This window comes from Pleurodeles waltl, chromosome 10 (assembly GCF_031143425.1).
Source record: "Pleurodeles waltl isolate 20211129_DDA chromosome 10, aPleWal1.hap1.20221129, whole genome shotgun sequence".
Classification (NCBI taxonomy): domain Eukaryota; kingdom Metazoa; phylum Chordata; class Amphibia; order Caudata; family Salamandridae; genus Pleurodeles; species Pleurodeles waltl.
Genome location: NC_090449.1, coordinates 364411489 through 364435649, shown reverse-complemented (window position 1 = coordinate 364435649; position 24161 = coordinate 364411489). Strand labels below are relative to the sequence as shown.

General features: G+C 43.3%; 1 protein-coding gene across 20 annotated transcripts in view; it reads right to left on the bottom strand.

Moving 5' to 3' along the window:
• The window catches only part of RBFOX1 (RNA binding fox-1 homolog 1), a 788453-nt gene extending 779479 nt beyond the window's left edge, over positions 1-8974 (bottom strand). For all 20 annotated transcript variants that reach the window (XR_011199113.1, XR_011199112.1, XM_069210596.1 and 17 more), the window contains exon 1: positions 8507-8974. Coding sequence is in view for 18 of the 20 variants with exons in the window: in XM_069210596.1 (XP_069066697.1) it covers positions 8507-8650 (144 nt within the window). In the remaining 2 variants the exon portion in view is untranslated. The remainder of the gene's footprint in view (positions 1-8506) is intronic.
• Positions 8975-24161: the final 15187 nt, after the last annotated feature.

Sequence of the window (24161 nt, the reverse complement as noted above, 5' to 3'; positions counted from 1 at the left end):
GCTCACTCTAGCAGCTTTCTACTTTCTCCCTTTGTGACACTTTTTCGTTTTTCTCTTCCTCCGTCTGTCCCATATGTATCTTTTGCTCTCAGCAAATGCTTGAGGCAGAAGAATAACCTCCGGCCCTCAAAAACAAGTGCCGGTGCTCAGCACCGGAAACGACAAGCACAAATTAAGCACTGTGTGTAGCCATAAATATTTGCTGAGTTTCCCTCGATTACAACAGAAACTGAAAGTCTTCAAAGTATACACGCCAGCATAGTCAGCTTAAATTATTTGTATATGCCATCATTTCACCAACACTGGCTGTTTCCACGCCTTTCTTCCACTCAGCACCATTTCTCCAGAGCACAACACTGCCCCCTAGAAGTGAATGCATCCACCGCCTGCCAAACTTGGCAATAAAGCACTGTGAGAGCATTTTTTATACAATGATATCATTTGTCAGACGAAAATGTACAGTGTTTTTTCTAAAGCCATCATGAATAAACCAGTGCTGCAGTTCCTCTGGGGGGAGCAAGGCTGGTTAAATGAATCAGAAAGCCTTCGGAGATGGTGTGCCCCCTCAGTCCATCAGCTCCTGGACAATTATTCAAGGCCCAGCTGCGGGGAAAACAGATGGTGACTGCGCGTTGGTAATGTGGCCTTCTTCGCGCGTGTGCAGACGCCCCCCAGCTCTAAGGAGCCAGTCCATGAAATACTCGATGGAAGAGCACATTTGGGCAGGGATGCGATTTGCGAGCCAGATGCCGGCAATTTTCCGGAGCAAGATAAGGCATCCATAAAAAGGAGAAAGGCAAATATTCTCACGTAGAAGTCATATTTACATAGTTCCTTGTTTGGGCCTACGCAAAACAGTGCAAATGCCTGGTATTATTATTACCATCAGACTTCACTGATATTCATTATAGTGACTTCAAAAGCATGAATGGCTGACGAATTCCTAGGTATTACAACCTATAATATCAGATCGCAGACAATTCTCAACAGCAGACTGTTAACACAGCAAGCTGACTTAGATACCCCACCACTTCCCGTCAGATCCCACCTCTCCTCTCGACACTGCATCAATTTCACGGTGATGGGGAATAATCCAATTCAACCGGGGTCTATCCGAGCAGGATTGTACACCAGGGATGTGTTCAGTAATGAAAGAAGTGCCTAATTCGAGTAGTAAGTGTACACAGAGATGGAAATTAACAGTCCTCCGAAAAAATGGCAGGTGTCGTTCTGGGAGGCAGTGAATTAGGAAAAGGGAAACCGTGAATGTGGGGGTGATTTACGCCTCTGGTGGCCACTGCTGTCAGGGTCACAGGCACGAACGTGTGAAGGGATTGGCCTTGATTAGAACGGGTATATTCAGTACTTCAGGAATGATTGCTGGTAGGAGCCATAAGTATGATGGCACAGCACGGTATGACGGGGCAAAGACCATGTCATTGTGTGATGGTTTTCGTATCAGTGCTAGGTGCCACAAAGCCTTCTTGGATACCAGTTAGCAAGAGCCTCTGGAATTTCTCCTCCCTTCCACACTACAGCACTCGGGGCCAGCGACCAAGCCTCCCATGCTGGCAGCCCCATTTGTTAGGATTGCAGTGTCTGGGCTATTGCCTTTCTCAGCCTCTAGTGAGGTGGTCCCTTCTTGCTCCTCTGGGGTCCAATAACAATATGTCTGTTTATGGTGATAAAGCAACACGTTTTGTACAAATAAAACCCAGAAACGTTTTTGTTTTTTTCTTTCTAAACCAGGTTATGTTTGCAACATTTTAAACGGAAAACCTAGCTTATGAAATTGACAGAAAGATGGCCGAAGATAGGTTGAGTCAGGCGCCACGCCGAGGCTAAGTCGGTGCGTGATGATGCACTTTGCGCACTCTGTTACGACCAGCCGCCCACAAACTGCTATGAGGAGAAAGGGCAGAGAAAAGAACTCTCACTGTCAGCATATGTGCTCAATTTCCCTAAAAGTGTCAACCAATAGTCAGCCTGGTAGCCAGAGCCACTACTGACATTTTAGTTTTTTTATTATTGACATTATTGATTTGCATAAATTATGGCCCCTGATTTACGACCTAATCACAAATTAAATCACAAAGATGGGATGGTGTAAAGAGGTCACTGAGACCTCATAAATAAGATGAAGGGGAAGACTCGCCTAGCTAGAAACTAAACTCTGGCCGAATCGACCACTTTTTCCAGACTGGTACAGCTTGACTCTCAAGGGAGGGAACTTGGGCGTCTTGTGGGCTTGTGTTCAGTTGGACATTTTGTGATTAGATGTTACAATGCGTTTCTTTTCTTATTCTCTCACTGTATTTAAAGAGCAGAAACCAATAACGCGCTCTGCCACCGAGTCTGTGGACAATATCTAATTAAATACAGTGCAAGTTGATATGGAAGTTTCAGTTCAATTGCTTTCGATCGGGCCATGTCCACTGTGAGCAATGGCTCAATTTAAGAAGAATTGCCCTCTGTAGACACTTTTTCACTCTGAAAAAGAAACCCAATGCATCATCATTAAGAAGACAAAACTTACCCAATTTACAATGTTGTTAAGGGTGTAATTCCTTGTCAGATTAAAAATCTGTGACGTGTTATAGTGTGATATTTGAATTAAATAACAGCTTCCCATTGTCCGGTGGCATGTAAACTAAATAATGTGCTTTCATTATTAAAGCATATATCCCAAAGAGAGAAATTTCAATTTTCAAATGACATAAACCGACAGGAACACCATTCCCGCTAACTATATACAACCTGCCACGAGATCAGATGAGTCTGACTGGTTGAATTCTAACGTGTTTAATCTAGAATTTCGTGTCTTGAGAACACGATGACTGCAAATGAACATTTTTCTTCCATTCCAAACATTACCTTTGCGTCTCTTCTAAATCTGCTACTTTCATGTGATCATTGTGGTGGGGGGTGTTCGAGTCTTCTAACCACTCTAAAGTTAGAATTGAAACAATAAGGAGCATGGTGGTGGCTGTAGAACACAATATCACACCAGGACAGTAGAGAACAACGAATTCACCCACCATTAAAGAAGAACTCATATCCCATATTTAAGACATATGGAACGATACACATAAACAAGGGGGCAGATGCAGCCATTGAGAGATAGAAGGACAGAACATACATAGATGGAGAGATATCAGACACATCGGCATGTAGATGGAGATACTGACCGAGAACAAGGAGGAAAGACCAGGAGAAAGACCAATAAAATAGACAGATAGACAAGCTAACGCACAACACATACATTATCAGGAGAAATTGAATGATGGCTGTTCAATGTAAGCAGAAAGAATAATTCAGGAAACTAGAGAGATAGATAGATAGATAGATAGATAGATAGATAGATAGATAGATAGATAGATAGACACAACTACAAAGAATAAAAACGAAAGGGGCTTAGGAATCGATATGATGAAATACAGAATCAGGTAATTAGGCTGACAGATATTTGGATATATAGTTATGTAGGTGGTCAAATTTCATTGAACATAAAAATTGCAGTTTTCTCAGATATGAAATTAGCTCACCATCACTTCCTTAGTAAAAAGGTGGGGGAGAGCAGTGTTTAAGCAGATTCCCAATCTCTGCTTACAGGTTAAGAAAATATATAAAATGGTCAACCTCCTTCCAATCTAGGGTAATGATACTTTTATCTATGTGAATTCTGCATTTGAACTAAAGAGAGGTGTTGATTCGTATGTATGCCTTTGACAAATATGTTTTGTACTCTGTTGGCAAAATGTTAAATACTGTCTCCCATTTTATTGTGTGAGAGTGCCAATAGCCCACAAAATGTCTTACTTGTTGGTTTCTTATTTTATTTTTTTTTAAAATACAGCTGCATGCTATTGTCAATTTACCACAATTCTGAGCCACAAAATGTGTTAAATGTGGGTTGTGGTCAATCTTACTCAACAGGGTACCATTTGAAGAGAAACGTAGGTATGCAGCTTGTGTGACCAAAAATACAGATATAAAATCTACAGCAATTAATACATTACTACAAGATTTTCATTATCAATTGACTGTTATTTCATACTATTGATTTTCGGTTTTAGCTGCAGGATTTTCTATTTGAAAAGAGTGCAACAGATGGTGTGGAATGAGGGTAGGAAAACGTAATAGTAATACATTATATATATATATATATATATATATATATATATATATATATATATATATATATATATATCAGGATGTAGAGGGCTTGAAAATGTTGGTTATGTCAAGTGTCATGTGGTGTCCTGATGGATGGTAGTATGTTTCTACTTTAAGCATGCTGTGAATCCATTTACATTTGTATGAATCTACATAAGTTTACTTATCCCAATACCAGTGAAAAAATGTAAGATTCCAAATCTAGATTCGAAGTCCCCTTTTCAAAATGCTTCCCATTCAATCACGTGCAGGACCTCTCTTGATATTCACTGTTACGACAGAGGCGAATTATACATAATCTGTGGGACATGCATGTGTCAATCTCAGACCTAAACAGTGGAAGGCTTGCATCCTTTTGATCCAGAATCACAGCATAATTTTTTTTTAATATTTTCACAATGGGTTATTGTTAAATGGAAACAGAGGGACGATCAAAACAATGACATAATGGGAGAAAATTCAAATATGGCTATGCCACTGTCTACCAAGCAGGGTTCCTCTGACAGGATATCCAAAAAGAAGTAGAAAGTCTCCAAAGAACTAGGGAAGAATCACAAACATTCTTACATACATACATATATTCATATTCTTGAAACTTCCTATGCAGCATAAGTCAAAATAGTGATTTTTGTGCTAAAAACCATGGCTCTTTCTGTCATTTGCACACAGTTAGAGTATGTATTTGTGGATGAGAATGGGGTAAAGGGGCTCTACTTGAATTACCAGAATTTTGCTAAGTGGTAGCAGTTTAACAAGAAAGTCACTGCCTCTGAAAGTTTTCTTTTGTAAGCCGAGCACCATTTTGACTTCCTGCCTTGATGGTTCTTGAAACCGAGTTAAGTCAAATGTAAATTTAGTAAGTTTATGAAGCCCACCCATCTTTTTTACTTGTGTTCTGAACCTTAAGGAGGACGTCTGTCATGAAGGAGAGGAAGCGCCACTATTTCAACCCTAGTAAGACAAGCTGCAACAAAAGTGACACCGTAAGAACCCAATGAAGAGGGTGTTGCGCATACAACACGAATTGCATGGCGAACGTTCTTTGAATGCTTTCAGAGGGTGGTTATCCTGAGTGAAGAAAAAAAATACCCAACCACCTCTTGACTCAGGAATGTGATTCATCCTGGTGATTCTATGTAGCCAGAGACCAATCCACCATGTAGTCATGAGCCCCGGGCTTGAAACTGTGTTGGCTATGGAGCACGCGCATCTGTGTGTGTGTCTTATTGGGGTCTGATGGGAATGCTGACAGCGAGTGCTGAAAACCTGATCAAATGCACACGGCTAATGCTTTTTTCATATTTCTACTGGCAGAGATAGCCTCCAGCCATGCACTCGGAAAATGAAATTCTAATTATAACAGGGAGAGAAAGGGGGCTTGCCTTCACTTTAGCTCTACATTAAAAGTCTGGCGAAGAAAGAGCTAAACCAGAAACAACGTCAACACATTATCAATTCTGAGGGAAAACATAGGGAATAACCAACTGTCCACTTCAGAGGTTACATCAAATTCTCAAAAGATATGGCGACTTTCATAAAATCCACCTAATCTTTCTACACACAGAAGTCACCTAGCAGGGTTTTCCATTCACGTGCTCTTTTAAAAGGGCCACACACCATCAATGAGCACTGGAAAGCAACACAGCACCAGGGAGAAGATATCACTTAGGCGTCTTGCAAGTGCGCCCCTTGGGTAGAAAGGGTACCTCACTGTCCCTATTCTTATGCACTTATTGCCATACCCCTGTGTGACCATGTTCAATCCTACGATGAAGAAACACCTCTCTCTCTCTGCTCACTAAATACTCAGGCTTCCAAACCTTAGAGGACTGGTAACTGGATTTAAAGACAAGCATTGCTAATCGCAAGACAATAAATTCAGCACTTACAAGAAGACCAATGAAGCAGACATGCACTCCACCTGCTCAAGGTGTTGAGCACTGGAGGGATCTTGAAAATGTACAGTTTGTGGAAGCTGTCCCACATTTACAACATTAACACAGATTCACTTTCCATCAAATGATTTCACGCGCTCATGCGTGGTACACACATACACATATTTGTAGTCAATGTATAAATAATATTTGCCCCCACAACACACGTATGCAGGTCTGGCAGTTGTGTCCTGGGAGTGGGAGGCAGTGACCCCAGGAAGTCGTGGCTTCTCTAAACATCATCATAGTACTGTGTGTTTTAGGGGGCTTGTAAAACATGTGAAGAACATACAAACAGTAGTGTCACACTGTGATTACATACAAAACATCATATAAGTAGAACGAGTCACACCTTAGAGGTGAAGATCAAAGCAGGTCCTAAAATTCCTCTACTCTCGTGCCTCTCATACTCGTGGTAACTGCATTTCTCAGGATCCAAACAGTGGACAACGTTCTTTGATTCGTGAACACACATGTCTATTCCCTCAAAAGGCACTGATGCGTGTCTGCTTTTGAATGCATACAGCCACGTCCCCTTCCCAACAACATGCATTCCCTGTGCACACATGCATGTAGATATATAGTGTTGATATAGGGAGGAATGTATTTTCATTGAAGTGTGTGCATATATGTATGTATGCATGTGATGTGTGCTCAACTGTGTATATGTACAAATCGCGCATGTATGCACATATAAACTCACAATCCCCCTCTCTCTCGCCGTCTCACAAGCCCTAACTCTTTACAGACATTTTCGAAAATAGCGTACAAGATGAGTTTTCTTATTCTTGTTCTCAAACGCTTACTTTTTTTTAGACAATTTCGCAAATAGCGTCCAAGATTAGTTTTCCTATAAAGGTTTCTCCTTTTTAAAAGAGTGCCTGCACTCACACCCGGACTCTGGCTACAGGACAGTAGAAGAGAAGAGACATCTCACCTCATTCACGTCTCATTTCTGAAAGAACCTTCTTTGGCGACCAGGAAAGAGTGCAGGACAACACACGCCTAATTTCAAAGCGAAATTTACAGTGCGATATGGAGAACTTTGGTGAATAGCATACACTGGTGGCACTGTACATCACGATCCTGCACCGTGCAAGGGAGGGAAGCTTGGAACAGGCACTTCAATTGGGAGGTGTATCAGAGTACGGCGTAATTATCCGTTCGACATTTCTTTGATGTAAATCCGGGTAACATACAGTGTCCAGTGTCTTTATTCCCTTTCTGCTAAACTTCTGTAGAACTGTCAGAAAAAACGAGCCACTCAGAAAGGACATAGCTGTTTTTAAAGCGCTACACGGAAAATAAAGTGCCCCTGGCGTTCATGCTTAACTTTTTTATTTCGCGTTGAACTGTTGGAATACAGTCACAGCCAATGAAGTACCTTTCGTCTCTAATTATTTTGCTGAAGTAAGTGCTGTCACAACGCCTCAAACTTAACGATCTAAAAATGTATTTTCAAAGCGCTACCTGCATCCCTTTATAAAAAAAAAACATACGTCTCAAAACAATGTTAAAAATCTGCGAGAACACTTTTTAACATTCTTTGTAATTGAACATGTCTAGTCCAGTGCCGTACGTTTATAAACAATAGAAGCTGCGGATGAATTTAACACAATTATACAATAATTGATTTTAGTTAAAGAGCTTGGAGGCTGTCTCAGGAGCAAGTTCTGTATTTTTTTTCTCTATTTACTTTTGTTCTTATTTGTGTGATTCCCTAGGCGGTCATCAGATGATCATCCAGACATGCTCTCGTGCGATGGAAAACGTGCTGCTCTTTAAACCCATCTGTGCACGGACTGATGAGCAAGCAAAAATGCATATTTTATGCATTTCAATTTCCGTCACAATACAGGGTTTAACATGTCCAAAAAGCCACTTTTTATCATAAGACATGCCTTTCTTGTAGCTTGAAAGACTTCTGGGACTGCTAACAGTCCCAATTCCTTCCATTTAAAAAAAAAATCGACCTTTTACGAGCCAAAAACAACATTATATATATTTGTGTTCCTAACGCGGCGCAATCAATGCGCCTATCGTCTCTAAAATAAAGCAATGCATACTTGAGGGGCACATGTTCGAAAGCTTTCCTAAAACCCAAATTGGAATAAGACCCTGGCACGACCCATCCCCTTCCACTTCCTCCATCTACCCTTAACACACCAACGGAGAATATTAAGTTAGGTCGTAGTATACCTCGCGCCACTGGGAAGAATGAGGAAAAGTACAAATTAAAAAGACGCAACGCTACTCACACAATCGTTGAGCAAAAAGTCACGCAGTGTGCGCCGCGAGGCTGCAGTCGGGGTGCTGCAGAACACAATGGCAGATGTGTGGCGGCAGCCAGGGCTTCAGAGAGTTTGTGGGTGTGCTACAGAGGACGAGCCACTTACCTGCTGCAGGTACATGAAGGTCAAGGCACAGGAGAGCTGGGGGCACATGCCCACGTTGGGCAGCGCCACGCAGGTGGCGCCCGTGAGGGGGTGCTGCATGCTGCTGCTCGGGAGTCGGCGGAGGGCGAGGGAAGGGGCGAGCATGCACACGCGCCTGTCCTGCTCCGCTCGTGCCGGGTGGATGGGGGGCTGTCGGTGGCAGGGAGTCCCCTTCTCTGTGCTTCTCGCAGGGTTCGGCACCTACATTCGTCTGACAGCGGAGGCCACTTCGGTGGACTCGGAGAGGAGATTCTGGCGAGTGGGCGGGGGTGGGGTGGATGGGTGGTGGGGGTGGGGGGAAGGAAGACAGCCCGCAGCCTATGGATGAGCTGAGGCAAGTTTCTCAATGACAGCGAGGAGCCGGAGAGCAGCGTGTCTCGCCACGGGAGCTGCGCGTACTACAGAGGCACTGGCTCACTGCCTCCCTCCCCATCTGACAAACGGGACCCGGGGCAGGGGCTTCACCGCCCACCACAACCCAAACACTGCATGTGTAAAATCCCCGGGGAGGGGGCTGGGCGATCCTGAGCGGGAGGGAGCCGGGGAGAGAGTGGTAGCAGTGGGAGGAGGGCGCTTCCTCGCAGACACGGGCTGGGTAATTAATGCCACGGCCCAGCTGGGACGGAATATCTGATGTGTTCTTTTTTGGCTTTTGCTTCATTGATCCGCACCTGACAATCACAAAAAGTGTGTGGGCGGGTGGACGTGCTTTTTCTTTCTAGTAACGCTGTGGTGCAGTGGCGTCCTCCGAGTGTAACGAGTAGAAACATCTAATACTGCTTTATTTATAGGTATAAGTCATGATTACAAATGAATATTTGGTTAGATATATTTATATAAATGAATGCATGGACGTCCGTTATATGTATATTCCAGATTCGGACCTGTGCACAGGCATAAACCTGCATTTATGTGCACTTATTTATATACGCCATTGAAATCTGTTTCCGTTCCTAGTAAGTTTCAGGTAGTAAATACAAACATTGATCATATTTAAAAACACGGCTGCTTTCTGCCTGCCTTTTCCACTTGGAGTCGGTTTTACCAGTGTCAAAAAGCAGTTGGCATTTTTCGCCGGTGCAGTGCCTTGATGCGAAGAGTGTAAGGTTTTAAGGCGCCGCAGAGTTTCTTTGCGAAACAAAAAGAAGGTATGGAGTGACTGATGACAAAAATGGAAACATGTTAAAGTAACATACAGGTTTCCCTGTAGGACAGTGGACATTAGGTCACACTATGGTGGCGAAGTTGCTTGGTTGCTTAATGTGACTGCAGTAAGTGTCTCTTTGCGACCTGCAGGTCACAGGTTTGTCTCAGCCTCTAATACCGCTAAAGTCGATGCCACAAGTAAGGTTGATAATGAAGCCTTCTGCAAGGCCAACAGAAAGTTCATTTTACGTTTATGTATGTGAAAGGCCAACAGCGCTAGCAGGGTGACTCCATTTAAAGCCCAGAGGCAGCAAGAAGCGGCGCGTGCTCTCACAATGCTCAGTTTCGCTCCAGACCAAGGAGCACGAGGCTGCTGTAAACGCCACCGTCGAATATAATTAAAAGACCATTTTCTGGTCCTCCCTGCCTATCCTATTAACTCTCGGTTTGAAATTACTGTTGCCATTTTTACAATTTGCCTGTGTATTTTTATACATTGCTGTGCTGCCATTGTATTAAAATTAGTATTCTGTTCCTGCGCACCTTTTTCTCTTTTATTTTATTGAGTAATAATTATTCATTAGTAGCTCTAGTTAGTCTTCTTGTAATAAAAGAGGATGTGACCAGAAAATGAAAGGCTTGCTTCACTAACTTGTCCTTGAGGCCCACTCTTTATTAAAGACTCCTCATTTTTTTTCATCCACTGCTGCAAAACCGATCAGAAATAGCATAATTGTATTTTATTTTAAACAATCTCATTCTCTTTGTCGTCTATTTCAACGTATATAGAGGGCTGAGTGTGAGGCAGTAGCAGCAGCCTTGTGTGGCATCTGGGATAATAATTATTAATACTTCTAGAGGAGAGTGTAGCCTGGAGTAATTCATTAATTTTAGATTTTAGGACATTGTAGACTCAAAATAGTAGGAAATCATCGACGTGAATTGTAAGATCTATCTATCTATCTATCTATCTATCTATCTATCTATCTATCTATCTATCTATCTATCTATCTATCTGATTCAGGATAGTATGAAATCACCAGTGTGATTGGTAAGATAAGTCAATGGGTTAAGCGCCTGCTCCCGTGAGCTAGGTTCACCCAGCAAGCTAAAGGCTCGAATGGTGGTATGGTCAATTCAGCCTTTTTCCTTCTGGAGTAGAGGAAGTGTGTGCAACTTTAATTGATGATATCCTGTATTATGCTAAGTGGTACTGCAATATTTTCTAGAAAATGCCCACCATGTCTCACATCTTCTTCCTGGTAAATGTATTTCGGTAAAATATCTTATTAAGGTAGCCTGTTGCAAGGCCCTCCCATCCTTTCGTTCTAATGAGTTCATAAAAAGGGGTAAGTTCGAGCTGTGTAATGGAAACACACATTCTTTCTGTGTAACAAGGGAATTCAATTCAGGGTGCTTGCTATGCACATCTAATATAGAGGTATGGACACAGTTTAGACATGTTAAAATGTGTCTACTAAATGAGCAGTGCTGATTTAGGTAATAATGAACATTCATCTAAATAGGCAACCAGAAAGTTCATTTTTGTGTTGATCTTTGCATACGTAAAACATAGTATTCCGAATATCTCATCTTTTCATAGAAGGCGATCAATCAGTCAAAGACGCAAGAGAGAATCGTATGATGTCATTCATTTTCAAACAGAATAATGTCTGGAAGAACAACCCCTCCCTAGATATGACTGAAGATAACCCCTCCCTCCCCTACTCATCCCCTAAAGCTAGGATCAAACACACCAGTTACACTAGTCATAGAAACAGCAAGACCAGTTTGGAACATAGTTTCCACAGAAAAATGTACACAGATGTGCACTAGTATCAGACCTACGCTCAACTTCAGGAAAAGAAGAAAATAGATTTTCGGGCTGTAGCCAGTTCGACTATTCCTCCCGGTAACAAAATGAAACTAATACCTAAAATATGTTCCATCCATCCATCCACCCATCATCCATGTGTCCAACCATCCGTCCACCCACCAGATGTTAATTGAGAGTGTCAGGTTGTGCATGTCCTTGTGTCTGTTCAATGAAAATAATGTAATACCACGAAAGCCAAAATCAAACAGTCCTAATGAAATACAATTAATTAATACTCATAAACGTTATTAAAAACAATTCATTTTCAAATTGCATCCAAGAAATTAAACATCATTAAAAGGAGACACCAAGTCGCCCTGTGTACTTTAAATAAACTGATCTTTAGAGGGTCAAGTGCCCTCTTGTGTTCCAGCACCTCTTCAGCCTGCACTACGTTCACCTCTCCCTTCCCCTTCGCCTAACACCTGCTTTAACTCTGCCCTTCCTTTCCCCCTCCCATCCATTACCCCTCCCTTTTCATTTCCCCTTACCCAATCCCCTATACTGATTCACTTTCCCTTCCTGCTAACATATCCAAATCAACCTTTCCCTCCTCTACCCCATCTTCCCCTTTCCCCATCCCTGCTATCATTTCCTAACCCATCTTTCCCTTCCCTTCCTACTACCATAGCCTATCTCATCTTTCCCTTCCCCCTACCATATCTAATTTTTCCATTTCCTTCCTACTATCATATCCTATTCCATCTTTCCCTTGCCCTTCCCCTCCTGATACCATATCCCATCTTTCCTTTCCATTTCCCTGCCTGCCATCATATCCTATCCCATCTTTCCCTTTTCTTTCCCCTTCCCTTCCCGCTACCATATCCTATCCCATCTCCCCATTATCTTCCTACCATATCCTATGTTTTCCTTTCCCTTCTTATCTTTCTACCATATCCTATCCCATCTTTCCACCCCCTACATATCTCATCTTTCCCTTCCTTTTCCATTCCTGCTATCATATCCTGTCCCTTTTTTCCCTTCCCCTTCCCTTTGTCCTGCCATATCTCACCTTTCCCGCTATCATATCCTATCCCATCTTTCCCGTCCCTTCATGCTACCATATCCTATCCCATCTTCCCATTCTCTTCCTTCCATATCCTATGCTTTCCTTTTCCTTCTTATCCTGCTACCATATTCTATCCCATCTTTCCCTTCCCCTTCCCTTCCTCCTACCATATCCCACCTTACCCTTCCCTTTCCCTTCCTGCTATCATATCCCAACCCATCTTTCCCTTCCCCTTCCTGCAATCATATCCTATCCCATCTTTCCCGTCCCTTCCTGCTACCATATCCTATCCCATCTTCCCATTCTCTTCCTACCATATCCTATGCTTTCCTTTTCCTTCTTATCCTGATACCATATCCTATCCCATCTTTCCCTTCCCCTTCCCTTCCTCCTACCATATCCCACCTTACCCTTCCCTTTCCCTTCCTGCTATCATATCCCAACCCATCTTTCCCTTCCCCTTCCTGCAATCATATCCTATCCCATCTTTCCCGTCCCTTCCTGCTACCATATCCTATCCCATCTTCCCATTCTCTTCCTACCATATCCTATGCTTTCCTTTTCCTTCTTATCCTGATACCATATCCCAACCCATCTTTCCCTTCCCCTTCCTGCAATCATATCCTATCCCATCTTTCCCTTCCTGCTTCTATATCCCTGCCTTTCCTTCTCTTCCGTCTCCGTGTTTCATATGTGCAACCAAGACCACCAAGATAGGAAATGTGCACTGCTTCCCTGGAATAGAGTTGGGAGTCAGCAGGGAGCCTGCCTCTTACCACATGGATAACCATTTTGGGACTGCTCTCTCTTGTCGCAGGTCCCTAGATTGTTTGAGACACAGCCCTTCATATGACACGTCCCAAGTTGAAAAGAAACAAACACTGGCCATGATCGCACAGGTGGCAGACTCTCGCACTTTCCTCGAAAGCATGTTTGCCTCTGCAACTATGTCACAGGAAGATGCCTGCAGACCCCTGTTTGTGTCAGGACCTGCAAGCGCGTTAAGACAACACAATCAAATGTTTCTCTGGCGCTAAAATTGCATTTATGTATTATTCAGCAAAAGAGAATGTCCCTGCAAGATACATTTGTACAGGAAGTACGAAAATGCCAATGCTTAGCCCACTTTCCAACAAATGAGGTATCGCACTGCAAGCACAAATTAACGATCAAGGCCTCAGTTTTTTTCATTCATTAAAATGCATATATTAACATAACACCCTCGGTGTTCTGGACTCGATTAAACTGCTCTGCCTAATTGTACAAAGGTGAACTCACACTCTCCACACACTTTAGAAACTCATCTGATGCCACCAGTTCATATATTTGAAGATGCGTATGGATGAGGTTCCATGTGGAGACTGTTGTGTCACTGAAACCTCGAGCTGTCTCGCCCGTTTGATTTCCTCGCGTTTTCGCTTGGAAAATCATAACGTTGTTTTGAAACATTATTTCTTCTAGCTTGGCTCAGCTGTTTCATTACCAAGCATTTCAACTTGTTAAAGCTTCTAGCTTTTGTGTTTTTTCCACGTTTCTCACTTGGAAATTTTAGCGCATTACGAGATTACTTATTTTAAGCCTCGCGCTTTTATTTTCTTTGCGTTTCTTGCTTAGAAAGTATAGCGCTTTACGATAATCTTCTTGTTTCAGGCGTTGGGCTTTTGTTTTCTCACGCTTCTTATTTGGAATTATTGAACATTGTGAGAACCTTGCTCCAAGGAATGCTGTTGCTCTTGAAATTATTAATTGTTTCATATCATTTGATTTGTGCTGTACATTTCAGTTGCACCAAGCATTAGTAATTATTTTTTTCGTCAATTTCTTCGTTTTTGGCACTTTATTGGGCACAATGGAATATGATATTTAATTTTATAAAGAAATTTTAAGGCCAATTTTTCCGTCGTTATGCAAAATATTTCTCCTCCTCTATTTTTTCTATCGGTCCCTGGAGAACCACCAATTTCATGGAATAAATGGAAAAAAGTATTTTTAACCTACCTCCGTGTTTGTGGCAGCAATTTATCGGCGGAGAGGAAAGCATCTCTTCTTCAACACTGTCTTGGAGCGGAAGGGCAAGAGATTTTAGAAACTTTACCTTCAATCACTTCTTCTGATGGTGCGGAAGGTGATTCTTCTGTTAATGAATTGGAGATCTGCTTGCTCAAATTGGATAAACACTATTTACCTAAGATTTCTATAGTTCTACAGAGATATTACTTTGGAAAGTGCAAGCAGAATGAGGATGAAACTGTGGAAGAATTTGTGACGAATTTCCGAAAGTTGGCAGCTCAGTGCAATTTTGGTGGAACACTTGAAGAACGTATTCGTGATCAACTTATGCTTGAATGTAGGAGTGACAAGATTAGGGAAGCATTATGGTCAAAAAATGACCCTACTTTGGAGGAGGTATTGGCAATTACAAAACAGATTGAGCACTCAGAAATGTGCATGGATGATCTAAAGAAATCTAAGGAGAAGTTAACTTCTGTTCAATCTCTGACTTATATAACTAAAGAACTTAAGAAATCCAAGTTAAATTGTTTTAGATGTGGATCTGTTTCTCATTTGGCCAACAGTAAAGGATGTCCAGCTGTTGGTGTCATATGCAACAAATGCAAGAAGAAGAGACACTTTGCTAAGTATTTTAGGTCTGGGACTAAACTTAAAATGAAAGTTAATGAAGTTGAGTGTGATGATGATAACCATGACTTCATTTTACAGGTGGTCAACGATGTCAATTGTGTTTCTAAGGGGTCTTGTAATTTCTGGTAGTGGTGTGAAACCTAAGGATGATTTGGTTAGGAGTATTATTAATTTGTCTACACCTAAGAAGAGAGAAGATGTTCAAGTTTTTCTTGGGATGGCTGAGTATTATGCAAGATTTATTCCCAATTTTGCTAGGAGGTCTGACTCCATTAGAAGGTTACTTAGAAAAGGTGTGATGTTTGATTGGTCTGAAGACTGTCAAAATGAATTTATGGATCTTAAACAAGCCTTATCTTCTGCTCAATCTTTAAGTAGTTTTCTTCCGAGTTTGCCATGCTACATTATAACTGATGCTTCGGATAAAGGCTTAGGTAGTGTTCTTAAACAGATGGTTGATGGAAAAGAAAGTATAATTGCTTTTGCTTCACGTGGATTCACGTGGATCTCTAGGTTCTGTCCCGTCACGAGCCTCATACTACGCATGAAGACGTCGGAGTTCGCTAGGGATCTATATTGAATTGTGCAGGTCTCCAGTCTTATGTTAGAAGGCAGCATGATCCAGAGAGCCTGTCACTGACAGAAGTCCATTGCCTCTGGTGGTGAACAATATTTCATTTTCCCTCATAGGTTTTGCTGCGGTGAGCACAGCTGACTTATTTGGGATTCATGCATTATATACTTTCTTCTAGATACCTTTGGGCCAAACTAGTTGTTAATTAAAAAATAGTCCCATTGGAATATAAATATGATCCTCACTAACTGCCAGTGTAGAGATCTTGTAGCAGATGATAAAGAGCTACATTAATTTCGGTATTTTTTCATCGAGATTTTTAATGAAATTCAATGATTTAAAAAATATATATATACTTTCGTAGCAAAATGTGACTTGCTGGTATGTTGTACCTTTTTCTTCTTTTTACCTGAATATGCACTTCATGTAAAAAAAGCGCACAACATACTATTAGGAGACTTACTTGTTCGAGTGAAAAATTTCTCTCAGAGAGACCTTTTCTGAACGAACCAGCCTCACACTAGTACAACGCAAGACTTTTTAACACGAGTTGCACGTTCGGAGGTATAGATTCATGAGGGCCCAGGTGTTTGGAGTGTTACACCTCATTAACACATCCATTCTGCAGTAAACATTTGAGTACAGGTGTTTTTAGTCGGGTATGGTGCGGAGTCTTTCTATTTTCACCTCGGTTTTTTACATACACATACACAAAACACAGACACACGCACTCTGTCATCTCTTTTTTTGGAGATCTTAAAAATGGTGGTTATTTTTTCAAAATACTGTGCCCTGCCTCACCCTTTACCTCCCCTTCTGCACTGTTTATCTTATAATATATTTTAACATGATATGCCAGCATGGTTGTTGGAAGATATGAATCTCAACCCCTCCCCCCGCCCCCAAACCTTAACGACCAAGCTACGGCCGTGCTCAGGCTGAGATAAAGCATTTCCCGTAAAGTCAGGTATTGCATCATTTTGGGGAACTTCAAAAATTCCACGTAGCATCAAATTGCGGAATTTCACAAATTTCACTAGTTTAGTGACGATTTCCCCCAGGCCTGATGGTTCATTGCGCACAAGGATCTTGATACACTCACTGACATGAGCTGTTATCTGCTAGCCCAGATGCCCATCCAACATTGTTGCCTTTAACTACACGGTCATGGCACCTGAACGCCCTCCTTGTCCATTGTATATTAATCTCACCAGGCACAGTTATTAAGCTGTTTTACCCAATCACCCTGACTGGTAAACTCGTTTTTAATCTTAGAATGCGCTACTACACGATAAGCACCGCTCTCGGCGTAACTATAATATCTCGTGTGAGGTTGCTGTCCATTCAGCACTACATATCCCCCAATCGCAAATCTCTTTGCCTAAAAGCAAATGCCGCTCTTCCCTCACTTCACAGCTATTTTCGACTTGTTCCAGACCTGAAGGGTATTCCTTCCCAAGTCCGCGATAAAGGTCTATTTAGAGCAGCCACACTTCGTACAAAACTCTAATCAGGCACTCAGAGCTGTTCTACTTTTCACGTCGACTTTCCTGAGTGGCAGCTCTTCACTGCGAGGCTGGTTCCTTGCATTCAATCCACCTCTCTGTGCCAGAAGAGTGTCCGCACTGGGTGGGTTTGCTGGGAACAGTTTGCTTCAAGGCGCGAGTGCAGTGATGGCTGACTTCCAAAGAAGACCAAGCTTTTCCCTTCCTTAGCGCGGATCTAAACGAATTTAGATCTTTGGCAAACTACAATCACTGTTACCGCCTCCAACACCTTCCCCAAAAAGCCACACAGTGCAGATGACTTTCAGAAGCGACTACCCACTTGCACACCCGTGTGATTATCCAAAGTCCTACAAGGACATAAGAAAAGATGAAATGTGTTGCATAAAACATTTGACAAAGCAGAATTTCAAGTATTGTAATTTAACTGCTTCAAATTTCTAATACAGAATAGTGTCTCAAATTAAAGAGTAGCACATCCTCCCGATCCACACACTATTACACCGTGATATACCATACACAACCACGCAACTCCAAGGCACACAGCATCACACAATACCATGCAACTCAATACCACACTGTTAAATCTGACAGCCTTAGGGTGGTCATCCCCCAACTTTTGGCCTGCCTCCCTCCACTTTTCTAACACTGTTTTTGCTGGTTTTAGGACTCTGCGCACTTTACCACTGCTAATCAGTGCTGAAGTGCATATGCTCTCTCCCTTAAACATGGTAACATTGGTTCATACCAAATTGGCATATTTGATCTACTTGTAAGTCCCTAGTAAAGTGCACTACATGTGCCCAAGGCCTGTAGATTGAATGCTACTAGTGGGCCTGCAGCACTGGTTGTGCCTCCCACATAAGTAACCCCTTAACCATGTCTCAGGCCTGCCATTGAAACGCCTGTGCGTGCAGTTTCACTGCCACTTCAACTTGGCATTTAAAAGTACTTGCCTCCGCTTTTTCTACATATAGGTCACCACTAAGGTAGTAGGTAAACCACAGGGAAGGGTGCGATGTAGGTAAAAGGCAGAACATATACCAGTGTGTTTTATATGTCCTGATAGTGGAAAACTCCTAAATTTGTTTTCCACTACTGTGAGCCCTGCTCCTTTCAAAGGCTAACATTAAGGCTACCCTCATATACTGTTTGAGTGGTAGATTCTGAACAGAAAGGGGTAAACAGGTCATGCTTCATATGGCCAGAATGGGAATAGAAAATCCTGCTTATTGGTTAAGTTTGAGTTTATATTACTATTTTAAAAATGCCACTTTTAGAAAGTGTGCATTTCTCTGCACTTAAAATCCATCTGTTCCTTACAGTCTGTCTCCATTCCACCTCTGGGTTGGGCTGATTGACAGCTCCCTTGTTCATTTCACCCAGACAACCACAAACACAGGATACTCATTCACACCTGCCCTCATCTGTATAGTGAATGGGTCTTCCTGGGCTGGAAGGGTGCCAGGGCCTCAGACTTACATTTCAAAGGCTAGTGACCTGCCTTTACACATTGGACTGCCAAACCTCGTACTGGGACCCGGGCAGACAGAACTGTACTGAAAGGGGACTTTGTGCACTTCAAAACCACTTTTTGAAGTCTCCACCACTTCAAAGGCATTTTTGTGCATATAAACTGGGTCCCTGACCCCACCAGATCAGAAACTTCTGGATCAGATCCTACAACCTGTCAAGAGGAACTGCCTGGCTGCCCAAAGGACGCACCTGGACTGCTTTGCTGTGAAGGACTGCTGCCTTGCTGTTGCCCTGCTGCCTTGCTGGCCTCTGACTTTGTTGAGAAGTGCTCTCCAAGAGCTTGGATTGAGCTTGCCTCCTGTTTCTGAAGTCTCTGGGCCAAAAAGACTTCCTCTCTTCAAGGAAACTCCTTGTGTGGCGAAAACTGACACACAAACTGCCGGAAACGATGCACAGCCTGCCCAGCGGCAAAAAAAATTGCCACATCGCCGAACCAGATCGATGCAGCGCCTGCATTGCGAACGGAACTTTGACAAACAGTCATACTGAATCGATGCACAGCTGAGCCGGAATGACAGAGCTCGACTTCCTGAGTGGAGAATCGACGCAGTGCCTGCTGTGCAATAGAAACTCCGAAGCATCACCAACCAGATTGACGCAGCGCCTGTGACTTCATCCCGCACACCCAGGATTTCCACGTATTGTCCCTGGTTGTGAAAAGGTCCCACATCGCAGTGAGGATCCAAGACTGCACTCCGGAAAACGACGCACAGCTCTTGTAGCGTGGAAGAAACAATGCATTGTCTGTGCTGCGTCGGGGAATCCGATGCACACCTTTCTTTTTCCACGCATCTCCTCCTCTGCAATCTCTGCGCATGTAATTTTGACGCAAACCAAGTACTTTGTGCGCACAAGAGACAATTGTTGATTTTTAAAGACTTAAGACTCTTCTTAACATTGTAAAAGTTATATGTGAACTTGTGCTTATCGAATCTTGATCGTTTTGACCTTAATTTAATCAGATCAATATATTATATTTTTCTTAACCTGTGTGGTGTATTGTGTGGTGTTTCCACTGTGTTATTGCATGGTTTATTGTACAAATACTTTACACATTGCCTTCTAAGTTAAGCCTGACTGCTCAGTGCCAAGCTACCAGAGGGAAGGCACAGGATAATTTGGATTGTGTGTGACTTACCCTGACTAGGATTGTAGTCCCTACTTGGACATGGGTGTATACCTCTGCCAACTAGAGACCCCATTTCTAACATTGGTGACCGGCAGTGAGGATAGGACTTATGTTTGTGCAGTAACATACAATAGCTATGTGTAAACTACCTGCCCACCATGAAAGGTCAATCTGATTTTTCTCTTTCTGTTGAAATTTCTTTCTGTTTGATATTTTAATCTCATCCTCAAACAACATGTCTCTGGCTGGGTCTCAAGGAGCTGGAGAGTTTGACCTAGCCAAGCTGGAGACATAGACTGTCAGCCAGCTGAAAGGGTTCTGCAAGGGGATGGAAGCACCTACCGGGGTGCCTCCAGGAAGGAGTACCAAAAGGCGCTGAAGGTCTGGGCAGAAGCCCGTTCACAAGAGAATGTTGAGGTGGAGGGGTCAGAGGATGGCTCCCCAGAGGATTCTCCAATAGCAGTGGGAGGGTGACACCCTAGATTTGTGCCCGCTGCTCTGCTAAACCAGGGAGCAGTGTTGCCAGACACGGCCTGACTGCAGAGGAAGGAATGAGGAGAGAGAATTCCAATTGCAATTGGCCAGATTAAACATGGAGGCAGAGGAGAGGAAATCTGAAAGAGAAGCTGTAGAAAAGTGCAACTGTTAGCATGGTTACCCCTCACTTTGTGCCTAGTGTTGATGCCAACTGCTGCAGCATCAGTGTTCTTTCTGGAAAACTGTACCTTTGTTTCCACAATTGGCACAATCCTGGCACACAGTTAAGTCCCTTGTAAAAGGTACCCAGAGTACCAAGGGCCCTGTGGCCAGGGAAGGTCTCTAAGGGCTGCAGCATGTATTATGCACCCTAGGGGACCCATCACCAAGCACATATAGCTTGTGTGTGCTGATGAGGAGAAAAAGACAAAGTTGACAAACCACTGCCTGTGGCATATGTAAGTCACCTCTGTATCAGGCCTTACAGTCCTAAGGCAGGGTGCACTATACCACAGGCGGGCATAGCTGCATGAGCAATATGCCCCTACAGTGTCTAAGTCTATTCTTAGACATTGTAAGTGCAGTGTAGCCATAGTGAGTATATAGTCTGGGAGTTTGTCATTATGAACTCCACAGCTCCATGATGGCTTCATTGAATACTGGGAAGTTTGGTATCAAACTTCTCAGCACAATAAACCCACACTGATGCCAGTGTGTGATTTATTGAGATGCCCCCTTTATGTTAGCCAAACTGCTAGTATAGGATTGATCGGTATGTGTCAGCCTGCCACTTTCAGACAAGTTTCTGACCACATGGGGTGAGGGCCTTTGTGTACTCTGTGGTCAGAAACAAAGCCTGTCCTGGGTGGAGGTGTTTCACACCTCCCCCTACAGGAACTGTAACACCTGGCGGTGAGCCTCAAAGGCTCAAGCCTCGGATTACAGTGCCCCAAGGCACTCCAGCTAGTGGTGATGCCCGCCCCTAACAAAGTCTCACTTTTGGCGGCAAGACTGGTGGGAAAATGAGGGAAAACAGGGAGGAGTGACCACTTCAGCCAGCACCACCTCCATGGTGTCCAGAGCTGGGGTGACCCCCATTCCTACAGAATCTCCATCTTGGTTTGGTGGACAGGGACAAATAGGATTAGGTTTGAGCCTACCTCCCTAAAGGGAGTGGGCAGAAGGAAGGTGTAGCTACCCTCAGGGAAAGTAGCCATTGGCTACTGCCCTCTGACCCCTAAAATACACCTAAATCTAGGATTTAAGGGCCTCCCTGAACACAGATTCCTGATTACCTGACAAGAAGAAGAGGGACTGCTTGGTTGAAACCCCATTAGAACAGAAGGAAGACAACAACTGCTTTGGCCCCAGCCCTATTGGCCTGTCTCCTACTTCAAAGAACCTGCAAAAGTCCAGCAACGCGTTCAGCGGGACAAGCGTCCTCTGCCCAACTCCAAAGGACTGACCTGCACCCAAAAGGACCAAGAACTCCAGAGGACAGCGGCTCTGTCTAAGAAAAACCATCAACTAAGGACTCCCACCTCACTCCGGCTGCGTGAGTTCAAACCCCTGTGCACTCGACTCCCACGGCCCGTGTCCAGGAGGTCCACCTTGAAAGAGAGGGTCCTTAAGCGATTGTGAGCAAGTACCCACCCTGGGTCGACCTCTCCACCCCTCCATGATGACGCCTGAAGAAAGAATCCCGAGGACTCCCCTGACCGCAGAGCTCTGGATGAAGATATCCAACGCATAATGACACACTGCACCGGCAGCCCCCAGGCCCTGGAGAAACCGATACCCGGAGCATCTACATTTAGTAGGCGGCCCGCCTCCCTGACCGACTGGTGGTGTGCTCAAGATATCCTCCTGGACCTCGCCTGCAGCCTCTAAGGGCCCCCGGGGTCTCCCATAGACCAGCATTGGAAACCCGACGTCTTGTTTGCACCCTGCACTCGGCCACCCCTGTGCCCCTTCGGGTGTATGTTTGTTGACTACATTTGGGCCCTCCAGTGCTCCTCTAATCCCCCCTAGTCTGCCCTCTGAGTCACAGGTATACCTGCAGGCAGACCTGATTCCGAGTACCCCCATCTCCATAGGAGCCACGTTAAATTTTCTCATCTTTGACCTCTATACCCGGCCGGCCCGTGTTGCTGGGTGTTTGGGGTTAACTTGAACCCCAACCGGTGGATTTCCTAAAACCCAGTTGAAAGTGTTGCACTTATCTGCAAAATTATCTAACATTTGTTCACCCCATGAACTGTTTCTGAAATTTGTCCTGTGTCCATTTAAAAAACAGATTACTGCCAATAATTCAAAAACTGTATTACTTAACAATTTCAAACAAAGTACTGTCGATACTTGTGTAAAATACGGATCTATTGAAGTACTTAACTGCAAATTGAATCTTGTGGTTCTAAAAATAAATTAAGAAAATATATTTTTACTATATAAAAAACCATTGGTCTGGAGTTAAGTCATTGAGTGTGTGCTTCTTCTATTATCTGTGTATGTGTACAACAAATGCTTTGCACTACCCTCCGATAAGCCTCACTGCTCGACCACACCACCACAAAAGAGAGCATTAGTATTAACTATTTAGCCTCTGTTAAGCTTCTGGGGAACCCCTGGACTCTGTCTCACTTTGGTATATTATATACAGAGCCAGCTTCCTACATTGGTGGATCAGCAGTGGGGTATTTGACTTCTCATTTGCTGGACTACTCAGCCAATACCTGATCACATAACTTAATTCCAAAACTGCCTTTTGAAAACTGATTTTTGAATTTGACTGTTTTTCTAAATTTGTAAAAGTCCTGCTAGGGCCTTTGTTAAATCCCTTTAGCACCTCTTTTTTAGACTTAAAAGTTATTTTTAAGTTATGATTTAGTTACTAGAAGTAGTTTCTAGTTTCTAAAGTAATCCCAACTTTATGTAACATAATGATCGGCTCAGAGGAAATTGTGGTGGAACTCAACCTCACCTCTAACCTACATCTAGGGATGGCAGAGTTAAGGTCCCTCTGTAAGCTGAAAAAGATTAAAACAGGTTCCAACCCTATCAAGGTAAAGCTCCAGGAGCTCTTAGCAGAGTACACAAGGGACCACACTGCTGAGAAGGAAGAACTCCACTCAGACAGGGAAGATGTTAGAGATGAGGAGGACAACCTCCCCCTCCTCACCTAATTAGGGAAACAAGGATCCCAAGATCCCTGTCTCCAAGGACAGAACTCATAGGATCTGGAGCTTCCACAGGGGAGTCCATCTCCTCTAGGAACACTGAGGGCAGCGTCAATGAAGAGGACATTTTTTTAGCAAGGATGGCCAAAAGGTTAGCTTTGGAGCAACAACGTCTAGCACCCATTAATGGTGGCAGCAATATAAATAGGGTCAGAGAGAATACTGACATCCTACAAATCTGCAAAGGGATTGTCTCAAAATATGAGGAAGGTGATGATGTCACCAAATGGTTCACAGCTTTTGAGAGGGCTTGCGTAACCAGAAAGTTTAACAGATCTCACTGGGGAGCTCTGCTTTGGGAACTGGTCACTGGTAAGTGGTAAGGGATAGACTCTTCACACCATCTGTTAAAGATGCAGAATCGTTTGACCACATGAAGGTTACCCTGATTGAGGGCTTTGGATTCTCCACTGAGGAGTATAGGATTAGGTTCAGGGGGGCTCACAAAACCTCGAGCCAGACCTGGGTTGATTTTGATGACTACT